Source organism: Pteronotus mesoamericanus, unplaced genomic scaffold (genome assembly GCF_021234165.1).
Source record: "Pteronotus mesoamericanus isolate MK-2021 breed Mesoamerican mustached bat unplaced genomic scaffold, CSHL_Meso_final contig_20, whole genome shotgun sequence".
Lineage (NCBI taxonomy): Eukaryota > Metazoa > Chordata > Mammalia > Chiroptera > Mormoopidae > Pteronotus > Pteronotus mesoamericanus.
The window spans coordinates 61,478,575-61,495,639 of NW_026555085.1; the positions used below are offsets into that span (position 1 = coordinate 61,478,575).

At 40.6% G+C, this 17,065-nt stretch overlaps 1 protein-coding gene across 1 annotated transcript in view; it reads left to right on the forward strand.

The window, feature by feature from the left end:
- The first annotated feature begins 703 nt into the window (after window positions 1-703).
- CRYBG1 (crystallin beta-gamma domain containing 1) overlaps window positions 704-17,065 on the forward strand; it is a 45,538-nt gene continuing 29,176 nt past the window's right edge. Inside the window, exons 1-6 of the mRNA XM_054569777.1 lie at window positions 704-1,656; window positions 6,221-8,585; window positions 11,207-11,254; window positions 11,340-11,458; window positions 13,045-13,210; window positions 15,449-15,588. Of these exons, the coding sequence (XP_054425752.1) occupies window positions 980-1,656; window positions 6,221-8,585; window positions 11,207-11,254; window positions 11,340-11,458; window positions 13,045-13,210; window positions 15,449-15,588 (3,515 nt within the window). The 5' untranslated portion in view covers window positions 704-979. The remainder of the gene's footprint in view (window positions 1,657-6,220; window positions 8,586-11,206; window positions 11,255-11,339; window positions 11,459-13,044; window positions 13,211-15,448; window positions 15,589-17,065) is intronic.

A 17,065-nucleotide genomic window follows, 5' to 3' on the forward strand; every position in this document is an offset into this window, starting at 1 on the left:
AGTTCCATAATGTACTTACTACTAAAGAGGAGGGGGGAAACCTACGGATTTTCATAGTTTCTCTCCCCAATTCTGTTTCATTTTCCAGTCCAGAACACAACCACCCGAAGAGAACAAAAGGAAACCAGTTTTGGGGAAACTTGGCAATCTGTTCACGGCAGGAAGGAGAAGGAACACCAGAAACGGATTAGAGAGTCCCACCAGTTCAAATGCCAAATCAGCCTCTCCCAAAGATGTAACCTCTTCCCAGCTCCTTGAAAGAGAGGATGAGAAGAGGAAATCTCAGGGCAGCCAACCAAAGCAAACCGACAAGTGCGAGGATGGCTTCCCCCAGGAGGAGCCCCGGGAGCCAGAGGGCGAGCCCCCTAACACCTGTGTCCAAGGAGCCCCCCCTGACGCCGAGCTGTCGCCTCACTCGAGCAGCCATGCAGGGGCGGCTGTACAACTGTGCCATAAAAGTGATTCACCCCCACTAGGACCTCTGGATTCAGGTGGAGAGCCCTTCCCAGATGCCATCGCTGCTGCCAAGCTGCTGCATTCCTCGCTAGAGAGTTGCCTCGGGCAAGAGAGCGCAGAGACGCTAGCCCGCAGTCCGAGGGAGGACGCTTCGTCCTGCGCTGCTCCGGAGCGGGAGGCAGCCCAGGGTGCCGGGGGTGTGCCGGGGTCGCCCACGGCGGAGCGACCCGCCAGGGGTGCCGAAGGAGACTCTTTGGGCCCCCAAGAAGCGCGCAGCCAGCCCCCAGGGGACGCCTCTGTTCCGCCAGGTGACCCTCCTGCCGAGGACTCAGAGAAGGGGGCCGGGCCCGCCCAGGCGACCGACAAAGCCGGGCCCGGAGGACGGGAGTGCCGGCCCGGCGAGCGCGCCCATCCCGCCAAAGTGTTAACTTTGGACATCTACTTGAGTAAGACTGAGGTGGAGCAGGTGGACGAGCCGGTCCTCGTTACTGCCGGGGCAGAAGATTGCAGCGATAACGACGATATGGATAAGAGGGCGAGCGGCCGCAGATCAGGAAGGCGGAGGAAGTCGCAGAAATCCTCCGACTCCCCCGGCGCGGACACCGCGCTGCCCGACAGCGCGGCGAGGGACGACGCAGTGTTCGACTACGAGGTGGCGCCAAACGCCGCCGCTGAGAACGGCTTGGCGGAAAAGAAAGTGAAATCCCCGCGAGCTGCCCCGGACGCGAGTCCAGAGTCCAAGACCAGCCCCGGCTCCAAGGGGCAGCCCCGAGGAGAGTCGGACCGGAGCAAACAGCCTCCGCCGGCCACGTCCCCCACCAAAAGGAGGGGAAAGAGCCGTGTCTCCGAAGCTGTGCTCATCCCGCCGGCTGGCGGCCCAAGGGCTCCTGCCAAGGAGTCCCCGCCCAAGAGGTCGCCGGCGCCTGACTCCAGCCCCGCTGCCAAGGCTGCGGCGGGGGAGAACGGGGAGGAGGTGCCCCGGGTCGTGCCCCGCGAGCTCACAGTCAAGAGCAGCTCCCTGCTGCCCGAGATCAGGCCGGAGCACAGGAGGGGGCCACTCCCCAACCACTTCGACAACCGGGGAGAAGGAAGTCGAAGCAAAGAGCTGGGCAGATGGTCTGGAGTTGCCGACGCCGATGGCGTAAAGCCCAGGAACCATTTCGGGGCGGACAGGTCGACGGTGACCACTAAAGTGACCCTGTAAGTAACCGCGGTACCTGTGCGGGCGAACACGCGCGGGCGGAGCACGTGCTGCGCGGCAGATCTGGGAGGCTCGGGGTCTTTGTGCTCGTGGAAGAGCTGTCTGTGCACTGAATTTTTTCCTCCTTCTGTGTTGTAGTTAAGATTTAAGAAGATGACACATTCGGGAGCATAGTTGATTGGTAATTCCGGTTTTAATATAAGATTTAATCAAATGAATATAAAAATTAGGTCTCTGTTGAGGCTCAGTGTTTACATAAGCGAAAGAGAGTACAAGATGTCATGACGTAAGCAAATTCTATTCTTTATTCAAAACGTACACTGGCGCTCTTGGATAGAACATTCTTAGAAAACACATGCAGTGAATTTGAAAACATGGAGCAAACACTAATATGTTCAGTATGTTTCAGTAGCTTTGACATGTGTGAGTTTAAGAGTATTCACAGAACCATTTATGGAACTTAGTGCATTATTTGCCTAAGCATAAAGAAACAAACTCTTACACAAGTACCTTGGTGGCTTCTTCCCCTTTATAATGTTAGGGAGTCTGGTAATATTTTTGCCTCCAAGTTGAGAGGTAATACTCATTTATTGAAATAAGAAATGTCAAAATAGGGAGAAAAAAGAAAAAAATAGAAAAACAGCAATCAAAAAAAAGAAGAAGAAGAAAGAAAAAGAAAAGAAGAAAGGCTAATGTTCTTACCTGGAGACTATTTGCAAATGAAAAGATATGTTAGAAGAATCAAGCTCCACAACAGACTGACTACTTGCTGTTAAGTTGATTGATTTCTCAAATACTTACTGAGTGCCTTCGGTGTGTGGTCCTGTGCTGTGAACTATGGGGGTGAAACCCCAACTGTGATTCACTGTTTTACCCTTGAGAAGTCTATGTCCCAGTCTGGAACGCAAGATGGTGACAAATCAAATAGCAATATGAAGTGATCCCTGATTAAACTGCCAGTGGATATTACCACCCATGAAGGCTGGGGATGTGCAAAAGGAAGAAGAAAATCACTGTTGGAGGACTTGTGCTTTGATGGTAACGGGACGGTATGGGTGGACCGGATAGGGAGGGTACTAGAAAACTCTTAAGATCCTAGCCCTTCCCACACTGTCATTCCTCTACCTCCCAGTTAGGGTCGGTGAAAAAAATTAGTATCTAAACTGCTTAAGTTTTTCCTCCATTCACACATGTATTAAAAGAGCTAGTATTTTCACAACATTATTCATAAACCCAATGGTCCATTCTATTTGACTTCTTGGATAAGTAAACTTTAGAGCAGGCCTGTTTGGTCAACATTTGAGGGTAAAGTCTGCTTAATGACTACCTTGAGCTACCTCATCAGTTTTGAACCTGGAGACCTTTGATATAGTCAACTATTTATTCTGTAAGAGCAGCATTGGAGAAATAACCTGAGTGAATGATGCCCATTATTTGTAGAAGGCTGTGCCAACATTCATACCTAAGTGTGAGCCTTAGAGACATGCTCCAGTATACCTGGTTAAGGATGCTTCAGCTTTCCCTGTCTTCCAGTAGGAATACACCAGTGGAAAAACCAGAAATGTTACACTATTAAGGGACAGGGTAAACAAACCTAGACAAGCAGAACTTACAATGGAACTCCTCATGTGCTGGTATCTGTAATAGAATTAAACCAAGTGTCTTTCTCAGTACTAATTAGTTTCTCCCTAAAATTTTTCCTTTACCTGACACTGTTTATTTGATTTTGTTTTCCACAAGGCCTCACACTTGGTGAACTGGCAAACTATTGAAATGGAAAATCAATAATTCTTCTAGTTCTTTTCTGTTTGATGGGGTTTTTCAAACCCTTTAATTTCCCCTGATTGCCTTTTAAGAAAAGACGTTACTCAGATTATTTTTTTAAAAAACCAATGTGAACCTAAAGTTTTAGGCTTAAAACTGTATATTTCCTCAAGAATAATGACTATGCAGCAGCATGTTTCTTGAAGTTGTTAGAAAAATGTCTTCAGTTCTCTACAAAGTATTGAACGTTGCAATTCCTAAAATGGTATATTTCAAATAAGGAGAATTTTCCTCTCATATTATAGCCATAGCTTTTAGACTCCATTATTTTCCCTTCTCACATTATCATGAAGGCATTACAACAGGAATTATAGGAGTCTTTTAATAACTTTGAGCTAGGTTAATTGTAGTGACTCTTGGTAGCAAAAAGTTAATAGCACAAAAGTTTGGTTGTAAAATGCATTTTGAGCTTGGTGTAAATCTTTAATGTGCAGATGTGTTTTCTGTCTTTAAGGTAGCTTGTTGCCTAACCTGTGGCATTTTCCACTTACATTATAAGATGCACTTTGATGTTTGGCTGTTCTTAGAGAATGATTAGTGAGAATTCTTTAAATGTATATTCCCTGGGATGTGAACATCCCTCATTAACTGATAGCATTTGTAATCTTCTTAGTTCTAATCATCTCACTGGTTTTAAAGTTTTTATCTTTAAGGAAGTGCTGATAAGTTAATTTGCTTTTAAATAGAATATGTGGGCCCACAATGTGGGAGCCTAGATATCTTATGGAGATACTGGGGAAAGCAATGCCTGGGAGAAATGAATGAGAATATATCGAATTTAGTATTTAAATAAAATATTTAAAAATGAAAATCTTAAATTCTTAATGCTGCATTTCGGAAGGACTTCTCAAGTTCTCTCATTTTATCCAGGAGGATAAGATGTGCCACCCAAAGTCACACTGCCCATTCCTCCAAAAGGCTCCGCAGGCCCAACCTCCTTGAAAGGCAGTGAGTCCCTGTGGGAAAGGAGTGAGACTGCAGTGCTTCTCAACTTTGTGTTCTCACTATCGTGGGGCCGCCTAAAGTGTGATGACTTTATCTTGTAGATCTCACGATAAATCATTGACTCCTTGAGTCGTAATGCTGGGAAGAGGCGGAGGAGGTCACTGAGGCGAGTCTTGGCAGACCGTTTCTAGGGAAGCGGAATAGTAGGGTGGTCGGGAGCACGGATCCAAAAGCAGAACGAGGGGCTTCGAATCCTGGCCCTCACCATAGCCCTCGCGTCACTCACTAGGTGTGTGACCTCCGGCAAATGACTTACCTTCTCTAAGCCTCAACTTCCTCATCTTAAAAGAGAATGTATAAATTGTACATTAGGCAAGCCATAGAGGGTGTTTCTCAAGTGCATGGTAATCAGTGAATATTAGTGGTTATTATCTCTTCCATTTTATAAACCACTAGACCAATGGTTTAGACATTTTTGGTTTTGTTTGTTTTTAGGTTTGGAGTCTGTTCTAGGAGAGCGTATATAAAAGTGATGTATAAAACAAACAAATAAGAGCAATTCTAACTGACAGGAGGGAGGCTGGCCAGGAGCCCCACCCCTCGGCCTCCATTGCCCCCCACAGCCGCCCTTGAGGAGAACTCCGGGACGACTACAACCCTAACGGGGGCCGGGCGGGGGGTTAGGGGACCAGGTCTGTTCTAAACTATCTAGTGTTTCTTTGTTTACAGATAGAGAAGGCAGAGTTCAGAGAGTTAAAGTGACTTGACCAAGTACACACATATAATTAGTGTAAGAGCCAGGACCAGAGTCTGCTAATGTCAAACAGAACGTTTTGTTTCTCAGAAAGAAAAAATGTGTCCATTCAAAGACTGATGGTTACCATTGGGGGTAATTATACCCAAGAGACGAGAATGAGAGGGGAGACTCTCTGCCCAAGAAATGGTGACAAAATCAACAATTGGGTAATTGATAAGTAAATTATGGTACATTCATATGATGGACTCTTACGCAGACATTAAGAAAACTTTTCAAACAATTTTTCTGGTAACTTGAACATGTTAAAAATGTTAAATATAAGGCTAAGTAATCTTATTTTTAAAGACAAGCTACCAAACTCCATGAACAGAATAATCTTAATTCTATTGAAAATATTTAACTGCATATAAAAAGACTATACCTATACTAAATTGTTAACAGAGATATTATATCTGTGTGGTAGGATCGGGGTGATTTTTCATTTTTATATTTTCCAAATTTTCTGTACTGAGCATACTTATATAATCAGAGAAATATTTTATGGGGGAAGAATGAAGGGGATAGAACATCCAAAGAGGTAAATAATAGAGAAATATTGTTTATAATCTAGCATTTTGAGATAATTTTAAAAAAAGTTATGGTAAAGTAAAAATTACAGCTTATGTTTAGAGAAATCATTTACATATTTAAAATATGGAAGCTTGTTAAATATTTAAATTTGTTCTAATGTTCTTCAGACCCTAAAACCTTTTCTAACTCTGGTGTCAAGCACTGTGCGAACATACTAGGTACTTGATAAACTTGTTAACCTCCCTCCTCTAGTTTTTCTTAGGTATGTAATTTTCTCATCCCTCATATGGAAGCAAAACATGGATTAAAAATAGTTAATAGTGTATTTGGGATTGTTTTAAAATAGTTTTCTATTTTAAAAAGTTATATATCAGAAAGATGTTGGCTTTTATAGTTTTGTAATTAATTGGTATGTTCACTTTTTCAAACTAGGTCAGTAACTTTATCATATTGCTTTTTTCTTGCAGCCCTGCCAAGCCCAAACATGTGGAACTAAATTTTAAAACCCCTAAGAATCCTCACAGTTCGGGAAATGAGCATAATCCATTTAGCCAGCCAGTTCATAAAGGAAACACTGCCACTAAAATCTCCTTATTTGAAAACAAACGGGCAAACAGCAGCCCAAGACATACTGACATTCGAGGCACAAAGAACACCCTCTCCTCTAATAAGACATTTGTCGGGAGGGCGAAGCTGAATTTAGCCCAAAAAGCCAAGGAAATGGAGCAACCTGAAAAAAAAGTAGTACCAAATAGTCACCAGAATGGTGTTCTGGTGAAGGAAACCTCAGCAGAAACCAAAGCCATTCTCCCTGGAGAGCAGATCCTCCCAGCGACCGGCAGTCCCAGGGTAAGAGGCCTGGAAGGCGAGCCTACTGAGAACCAAGCTGCTGGTTCAGAGCTTAAACAGGATGATCAGGTAGATGTTCGTAGAGATGCTGGCTGCCCTCCTGAGCCAGGGGCTACTGCTCTGATTCCTGTCAAGGACCACAAACCCTTAGGAGAGGATGACTCCAAGGCCGCTGACAGTGAAAGACTTGTACTTGAAAATATGACTGAAACAGCAACAGCAAAAGCCATTCCTGCCGTTCTTGATACCAGAGATTCACCAACAGCTCCACCAAAGCCACAGGATACATTTTCTGACTCACAGCCCCCGGTTGAGTCATGTAATCAGTCCTGTTCACTGCCTGCATCCATTCCTGTGGCTGTTCCCAAAGACACATGTGCTGAAGCTCCTATAAGCAACTTGCCATGCACTGACCTAAAAGGGTCAGAAAACCGTAGTGGAGGTATTTTGCCCAAGTCTCATCCAGATAATGATAAAATGCCTCCCTCCAAACTTGGAGGAGAAGGAGAAGGAAGCCTTCCTTTGTCCACAGAGCACAGCCCAGAAGCTGTGGGCAATGGGAGTCCGTCCAAGGTCCTTGTCCAGGTCAGGTCCTTTGTCCTTCCCGTGGAGAGCACCCAGGATGTAAGCTCCCAGATCATCTCTGACAGCACTGAAGTTAGAGAAGTGCAGTTGCCAAGTTGTCACAATAATGAACTTGAAGTGGTTTCCGTTGCAAGTTGTGCTCCCCAGAAAGAGGAAGTCCCCGGCAATAAGAGCACACCACCCAAACGCATTCATTGCAAAGAGGAACATGTAGCAAAATCTGGCCCACAAGTCACGCTGCTGGAATCAGAGAAAACCCTGCCTATCCAGGTTCCAAGTCAGGAGAATAGAACACCCCTGACAGTTGATGCCAGCCTCACCGCCTCCCCTGAGAGCAGAAATCATGTAGAAACTCCTCAAAGGCCAGGTCAACATGTTGTGAATGGCCAGGACAGCCCTGCCAGTCTCTTGAACATTTCTGCTGCTGGTAGTGATGATAGTGTATTTGATTCTTCTTCTGATATGGAAAAATTCACTGAAATTATAAAAAATATGGAGAGCACAGTTTGTGTGCCTCAGAAAAAAAAGAAAGCCAGGGTGCCAAACTCTCCTGCCCCTCACTTTGTCATGCCTCCTATTCATGAGGACAATTTAGAAAAGGTGTTTGATCCCAACGTGTTTACCTTTGGTTTGGGGAAGAAAAAGGGAAGCCAGCCAGAAATGTCACCAGCTTTACAGCTGATGCAGAATCTAGACACAAAATCCACACTGAGGCCCAAACGTACGTCCACCGAACAGAGCATCCTCTTCAAGTCCTCGCACGCCCACACTAATGGGAAAGATGAACCTCTGGCGACTCCAGAAATAAATGACAAAGAGAACAGGGATGTCACAAATGGTGGAGTGAAGAGATCTAGGCTAGAAAAAAGTGCACTTTTCTCAAGCATGCTATCTTCTTTTCCACAAGACAAAATCTTTTCTCCCTCTGTAACATCAGTCAGTACTATGACCACAACTTTCAGCTCTTCTCAGAACACTTCTCTTTCTCGGTCTCCTGTACCACAGCCTGTGGCTGAGGGTGCCCCACCCTGCACTGCAGATAAAGAACAGCCAAACCTTCAGCCCAACAACTTCTTAAAGGTCTTCAATTTTGACTCGTCGACTACATCTCACTCAGGCTTGAAAAGTCCAAGCTACATGGAAAAATACCTGCAGAAAGAGGAAACCAAAAAAGACCCGGATTCACGAAGCAACCTACGCTTGCCAGAAACTAAATTTTCTGAATTTTCAAAACTGAAGAACAGTGATGATGCGGAAAAGGCTAATCATGTTGAAAGTGTTCTTAAGTCAAACTTGCCAAACTATGGGAACAACGACACAGACTTCATGGGTCTTTTCAAATCCAGACGGTTTGACCCAAACATTTCTTTTTCTGGAATGTCATTATCAGATCCACCAGTAAGTAGCCACGTGTGCTCATTTCTTTGGGGTATTTTATAAAGTGAGAGGAGAGAGGGGTGATGAGCAATTCATGCTATTCGTTTGGAAATGGTTATGCTTGTGAACAATCATTTTTATTCATTGACTACGTATTTGGAAACCTATGTACAAGGGACTGCTAAGGTCCAAGAAAAAGTTACTAAGGTTCAATTTTCAAGGTATTCATAGTCTAGCAGGGAAAATAACTTACCGATATTTGAAAGTACTTGTGAATTTATATGCCATATTATGAAAGGTTATAGATAAAGTACCTTGAGAGTTCAGAGACAGACAAGATGTTTTTACTTACCTAGTTTCGTATAAAAGTGCTAAGTACTGTAGTTACAATTTTGAAGATTTGTGAAGCAGCTTCCTTTATTTGGAAAAGCCCCTACTTATTCCTAATCCCTTGTGCTGTGAAGTTCTTCCTTTCTTTCTATAAGTAGCAAGAAATGTATATGTTATGCATTTGAGAAAATATTTTCTCTTTATTTGAAGTTAATTTTCACCAGGGAAGTGTTTTTTTCCTGCAAAACCTTGGAGGAGTAAAAAAGTTTGGTCTACGTCAGATCTGTCCTTTAATATTGTAGACAGGGCAGCAAAATATGATTTTGAGCAACAATTTTGATGTCTGCATCTTGTTCTGACTGCTGACATTGTTTCCTTTACTCAGCTTTTGATGTGAATTTGTGCCTTTCTGTTACCATGCTTGATACTCAAGTTGAGAGAGGACAAGAAAAGAGGAAAACAAACTACAAGGTTTAGAGGTCAGCTCTGTTAGCCAGACACATGGGCGGATCTCTGTATCCCTGCTGCCCACCCTGTGAACCAGGCCGTCTGTCAAGTGTAGACCATCATCCAAAAGAGTTTATCAAGATGAAGATACCTTGCACCCTTCCTCATGTGTATAAGGCCCTGTGACTTATTTCAGTTTGTTGTATTGGCTTTGCTATGGGCCCGTCATAGGACGTAATTCTGGAAGCTCTTTCAAAAAATATAGTTGGGTTTCCAGTAGATGTTTAGATCCCTCTTTTCAAAGGTTTTCAAATTTTTGGTCTCAGGATGCTTTTAGGTTTAAAAATTATTGAGGACTCCAAAGAGTATTTGTTCACGTATGTTATACCTGTCAGAATGTATTATATTAGAAATGAACACTGACAAAAATGTAAATTGCAAGAACACACAAGTGTACATTTCATTAGCCTTCATGGCAATGATGTCATGGACCCTCTGAAAAATTCCCACTGTATACTCAGGGATAACAATAGTGAAAAAGGTAAATACCCTCTTCTTATGAAAATAAGAAGACCTTATGGATTCCCTGAAAGTACCTTGGGAACCTTCCATGGGTCCCTGGACCACACTTTGGGAACCACTACTGTATATGACCACTTACTTAATCAGTCTGTAGCTCTCAGAAGTCATGAAGTTTTTAAGTATTTCTCTCAAGCACAAAATTTCCACTGGTCCACTTCCCATTCATTACAGCATTATTCTCTTTTCAATTATCCTTGGATCAGTTCTGCTACTTGACAACAGTCTAGTGAGCGTGACAATAGAATATATGGTTTCCCTGTGAAATCCCTTGAAAAACCAAGCCAAATGGGGTAAAAATGAGAAACAAAGTGCTTTATACTTCCTTTATTTTCCCTTAGGTTTTGGGCTTTGTTGATTCTATTAACTATTCTATCTTCCATGTGTTACCTGAATTTTGTTTTAAATTGTAGGCTTTTTGTTCAGCTTGTCTACTTCTAATGTGTGTATATAAATAAGTCAATGCCATTTTGACATCTAATAATGCTTTTCTGAGGCCTTCCTCTGGTCTTTTGGGCATATTCCATGCTGCGTGATGCAGGAGTGATCAGATCAAAGGCAGTCCTTAAAATAGGCATCCTGGCCAGCATTGAAAGTAGTCAACGTTTTATAATATTTTTACATATATAATTACTATTTTTATTGTGTTATGCATTTCTGGTTTTACTGGCCTTGTCACATAGTCTTGAAAATGATTAGTTTTGTAGCTATTACAAAATATATTTCATCTATCAGAAAGGGAGTGATTTACATATGCTGCGTACAATGTACATTGTGAAATAATCCATAAACATGTTTTTATTTAGACTAGTAGTTACATGATGGTAGATGTTATTATGAAAAAACAATATTTATAAATTCAGATAAGGTGTGTATACGAATACATAAAATTAATTCAGCTCATTCTAGATAAGTGATTAATATGTTATAGTTTCTCTTTATTTGAGATTATTTGAACTATAATTTGCTGAGGCCTTATTCTGTAAATTCAGGTAAAACACAGGTCTGACTCTTGAGTCCTGAATTTTCTAGATGGGGGAAACTAGCATAGGCATTTAAATGAAGAGAAATTGGAATGGCAAATTCACTTTCTGGAGAGCGGGGAAAGCTCTTAATAGTATAGACTCAAAGAGAGTTTTAATACAATTTTGGGATAGATAAAGGTAGACTTGTTTCAAAACTAATAAATTGTGAGGTGAATATAATCTTAAAGGATCATGGGAGGAAAAAAGAGGATTGTTATGCAAAGTTTAATTATTTGTTGTGGTTTTTTCATCTGATTACAGACACTTAGAGGAAGTATCCAAAATAAAATCAATCCCCGACCTGGAAAGGTAAGATTATATTCTATTTCTAGTCTAGACTTTGTTTTGGTTTGATACAGCACAGTGAGAAATGGTATTGCTCTTTCCCCGGTAGGTAGTGATCTACAGCGAACCGGACGTCTCCGAGGAGTGTATTGAAGTCTTCGGTGACATTGAGGATTGCAGCTCTTGGAGCCTCTCTCCTGTGACGCTCGTGAAAGTTGTTAGAGGATGGTAAGAGTGGCACTTGGACTTCCCAACTTAGAGGGTCTAAGTTTTACGTTTTTAATTACTTTTTGGTTCTCAGTGCTTATTTAAAGTTATGCTGTTTTCAATGTAAAGCGCAGAAAATACTAGTCACAATGGGTATTAAAAGGAAAACATAACAAAGAAATAAAACAGGGTTCTTAATCATGTTTCTGATTATAGGTGTGATATGTGTCCTTTGCTAGAAAAATCAGAAAAGTGTAGAAGTATAAGTTTCTTTTCCCATATAACCCCACATAACATTGGTTTGGACTAATAAACATTGGAGTCCATAATATACTTTTGGTTTCTGAATTTTCAATGAGGTTGATAAGAATTGTACTAGTTACATTGGTAGAATTTTTTAAATTCCATAAGAGGAAAGACATTTTGCTAACTTAAAATAATAGTTCAGTGAAAGACTAAGTTAAAAGTTATTTTCTAACTTTTTGATAACAGCTAGTAAAGAAATTGATGAAAAAAATTATTTTGCCAGCTTAATTGCTTCTAAAACATATACAGGAAGTTAAATTAAGAAAAGCAGTAAAAATATTACTTATGTGACATGAATACTTATCTTTGGTGCTTATTTATAAACTTGTTTGAAATAAAGAGATAGGGCTCTAGACATTTGTGGTTTAAAAAATGAGTAAGCTTTTCTGTTGGTCTCCATTTGATTAAATATACAACATCTTTCTTACAAGGTTTTAGGTATTTTACTGTATTTTTCTATATATTAAACATGTTCAATAGGAAAATACAATTACTTTCTGTTCTTAAATTTGAAGACAAAATAACACTAAGAGTTTTTGTTTAACAATTTTGTTTTTAATAAAATAGTGTTTTCTTTTTTGTCTGTGTGCAATTTTTGTTGTCTTCTCTCTTCTTGAAAGTATAAGCATTTAAGAACACGGTTATATACAGGGTTTGACAAAAGCAGGCTTACAGTTGTGAGTATGCAAAACAGAGTTTATTCTTGTATTATTTACTCATTATTTTTTCATATAAACAACTATAAACCTACTTTTGCCCATGCCTGTACTGACATGTTTTTCTTCAATGTTTGGATATTGTTGCGAAGGATATTCTAAAAATGGTTTTTATTAACATGCATGTAGTCCTTTGTATCAATATATCCATTGACATGACTCAAAATTGTAAGTTTAAATCCTTCCAAGACAAGTGTTTTCTACACATATAGCGAGAAGAAATTACAGTAAAAGTCCATTTAGCTGATGTACTACTATTTACAGGTCTCTATCAACTGTCAATTCTATTGAACATTAGTATCTCTCTAACATTAATATTGATAGTGAAAAGTTTTCTAAGATCCTGATATAATTCTTGAATTATCAGAGGCTAAATTTCAGTAAATTTTAGTTTTATGGAGAGATTATACATTTTCACTGTTGAAGAACTGGCTGTAATATATGAGATAGACACGCGCGCGCACACAAGCACACACACGCGCCCACCGCCCCCGCGCCCCTACCAGCTTTTAGCCAGGATATTTGAGTAATCTTAATCTTCTTTCACCAGAACTGGCTAACCGTTTTGCCATGTTTTATTCTCAGTTGGATTTTGTATGAGAAACCAAATTTTGAAGGGCACTCCATCCCCTTAGAAGAAGGAGAGTTGGAACTTACTGGTCTCTGGAGTACAGAAGCTATTTTGGAAGAAAAAGAGGAGGAAGAGTCTGCAAAGCCTGTGGTGATTGGTTCAATGAGACATGTGGTCAAGGTAGGTTATGGGAAAACCAGAGTCTGTCTGTCCATTCAGCAAATATTTATTGAATGACAGGGATGATTCTTACTTGGAGAGAAAAGTTCACTTTATGAAATAAGTGATTGGGAAAAATATTTGATAGGTGTTTATGGGTATACTTTCTATGATTTAAGTATTTGTACACTTTAAATGAATTAGAAGAGAAACATTCTCATTAGTTACTTTTTCCACAATAAATCTTGAAGGTTAATTTCTCATTCCTGGCTCCCTATCGCCTTCTCCAAATGTATTTCATGTAATGACCTGGTTTTCGATGTGTTCTGAATGAACAAATTTTCCTTTTTTTTTCCATTTAGTGTTTTGGTTGCTGTGTGAGTTCTGATTACCTTGAGTGGCTTATAGGAATTCTATTCTGGAAAATGAATAATCCAAAAGTAATTCAGTTGATAATGCAACTCTGGAGTTTCGTGTGGGTTTTAAAAACTAGGTATTTGAAGCTACTTTAAGGATTGGGTAAAATTTCCTTGGTTCCTTTTTGTATCAGTCTTTCTTTGTGGCTGTTGGGATTCGATGATTCTTTACCTTTTAAAAATGTAATTAATGGTGTTTTCCAAGTGGAAAATTAAAACCCTGTGTGTGTAATAGAGATGGGTATAGGGGGTGCAATAGGGAGAAAGGGAATGTTCTAAAATGAGGATGACTAAGAATGAGTAAGAGTTTTTATGTAAGTGCATAACGTGATAAACCTTAAGTAAGACATGAGGAACCTCATTTAAAAATGTCATAGTTAGTGGAATAATTTGCCTGCAGTTTTTATTTATTGCTCAAATAATGTTGATGATACAGCAGTGTTTTAAAATACCATCCAAATCCCACCATCATGAATTTTTCTAAATTCTCTTAGTCTCAATCTAATCTGTATTTTTCTGTAGTTATGGTCTAAATATAGGCACAATGCTGTTTTCCTTTTTTATCCCCCCACTTAACACTTTAGTTTTCAATCCTTTTCTCTTTCCCTGCCATTTTTCTGAAGATCACACTCCTACTGGTAACATCTCTCATTGATTTGCAACTAGGGGAGGTATCAGAATCTGGTAGGTTGGGGATTTAGGTGCATTCAGAAAGGTAGGGGAAGGGAACTGAAGCCTCTGGGTAAAGGGGCCCCCATATTGCCCGAGAATAGCAGACTTGATGAAATTCACCTTTTCATGTCACTACATCCTTTGGGCTTTCCATTGCAATGAAGTACCGTCATTTATTTTTCCTTTCTACTTCCTGTGGAATTTAAGGTGGTTTCTAGTTTTTTACTCTTTTGAACAATGCTGCATGCACATTTTTGTGCACGGAATAATTGATAAATTTCTGATTTATTTCCTTGGGGTGAATTTTTCTGAAGGGTTTCATGTTAAAAAGTAGGAACACTTTTATGGCTCCTGATATATCATGAATTATCATTATTATTTTCACACATTGTGTTGATGGGTATTTTGAAACACAAGCAAAAGTCACAGCATGCATTCCAGAAGTTCATTGAATTTGCTTCTTTTGGTAATGTTTGAGAAAGCCCCTGAACTAATAATATTCAAGTGCTATTGTTTCTTCTGTACATGAGTTCACCTAACTCAGCAATCACATATTAGTAAAGATTTGATTAGCACTTAGGCACTCAGCCAGGAGAGGCCTTTTGAAGAGTGTTTTATAGACCGTGGACATGCAGGGCATGGAACAGTGATCAAAGCGCAGATTCATAAATCACAGTAACTGGGGTTTTGCATTAACTTAGACCGAACCAACATCACAGAGGTTTGGTCATAGTCAAGGAGAGTTTCCACAGGGGACTGAAGGGCACTAAACCACAGTTGAGGATGGCTTCTGGCACGGCCACTCTATAGACTAGATTCTCTGGAGCTGGGAGGTCACATCAGAGCAAAGTAACTAAAACTCCTGTCACCAAGGAAAGCCAAGCAGTTTTTCAGTGAGGATGAGAGAAATAAATATGTTCCAAAAACTCTAATTGAATACATTTTTGGTGATTGTTGCTTGAATGTAAAACTCAGATATATGACGAAAGCCATGTGTCTGCCTCAAAGGTGCACATATTATTAAGTCATGGGTGAAAACAGGAAAGAGATAAAATAACAGGTGCTCTGTGTATAGTTAACTCTTAATTGTTGGAAAAAATGAGCTTACTGTAGAGTTACATAAATGGTATAATTATTATTATGTATGTAAGTATGTATTTTTTTTTTTCAGGATTACAGAGTTAGTCATATTGACTTATATACTGAGCCAGAAGGGTTAGGAGTCCTGAATTCGTACTTTGATGACACTGAAGAAATGCAGGGGTTTGGTGTAATGCAGAAGACTTCTTCCATGAAAGTACATTGGGGCACGTAAGTGTTTTATTTTAAACACAATTCTATTGAAGCTTTTTTTGGCGAGTGTTGTACTGGAAAAAAAACTTAAAATATTCTGTCTCTGATCTGTTATTAAGAAACTATTGACTAAAAGGTTGTTGTTTTTTTTTTTAATAAGGCACATAAAACTCTGATTCTTTTGTATAGCTCTGACAAACAGCAATGATTTCTTAGAGGAAGTGCGGGGGGAGGGGGGAAATGCACGTTTAATGTAGGGATTTCCTTATCACAGAGGAACCTGATTCATTCAAAGCTGAGTAAGAGATTTACCTTCCTGGTAGATTCAAAGGGTGATTCAAAGCCTGTGCCGCTGATACTTCAGGTGGGATAGAGGCCAATACACATGGTACTTCCTTTAATGTTTTCACACAATGCTGTCCAAAGTCCCTAGGACACTGATTTCACAAATCACAGGAAACAGATAACGCAAGAGTATTTTGAAGGCAATGGGAATGTCTCAGCTGGGGGAGAAATGAGGACAGAAAGCGCAGACTGCGGCACTGAAGATCGGCGTCTCTAAAGCAGAGTGGGCAGCACAGGGCATGTGAAAGATATCCATTGAGATGCATGGAAAAAATCCAACCACTACAGTTTCTTTATATCTTACTTAAAACTGCCTCCTTTTAAGATTTTATTTTTGTGTATGTTTTCTAATAATTTATAATATATTCAATGGTAATATATAATTTATAAATGTTCATATATTCCGAGAATGTGCAAAAATTTTTGTTAGTGGGGTTTGCACAGGACAATGCGTATGTAATATGTCAGGTGGCAAATACTGCAAGAAACAAATTATACCGAACAGTGGTAGTGCTCTTTTAGATAGGCTGGTCAGGGAAAGGTCTAACAGGCGAAACAGTTAGGCTGACACCTGGAGGAGGCCAGAGAGTCTGCCCTGGGGGTATTTTAGGGAGGGCTGGGGGAGGGATGGCCTAGGGTGGAAGCACAGCATTTGCAAAGCCCTGCTGGGCTTGTGTGGGGAACCAGAAGGAGGTCCAAAGGCTGGAGTAGAATGAGCTGGGAGGAAGCTCATGGGAGAGAGGCCTTGTGCCCTGTCAGGCCTTAAGGGTTTGGGGAGGATTTTCAATTACTCAGAGCGACAAGGGTAATTGCGAAGGAGTGTGATCTAACTTGTGTTTTAGAAAGGTCACTCTAACTGCTAGGTAGAAAAGAAACTGTAATGACGTGAGAGTAGAAGCAAAGCAACGAGTTAGGAGGCAATTGTAGTTATATAGGCAAGAGGGTTTGGTGGCTTAGACAGAATGACAATGCTGGTGAGAAATGATCAGATTCTGGATACGTTTTGAAGGTGGAACTGACAGCATCTGCTGACGGATTGTATGTGAGGTGTGAGGGGTGGAGAAATGTCTAGGGCTTGGGACCCCAGCCCTTGCTAGAATCTTAAAACACAAATGTAAGTCACAATGTTTGTTCAAAGGGGTCACCTTTT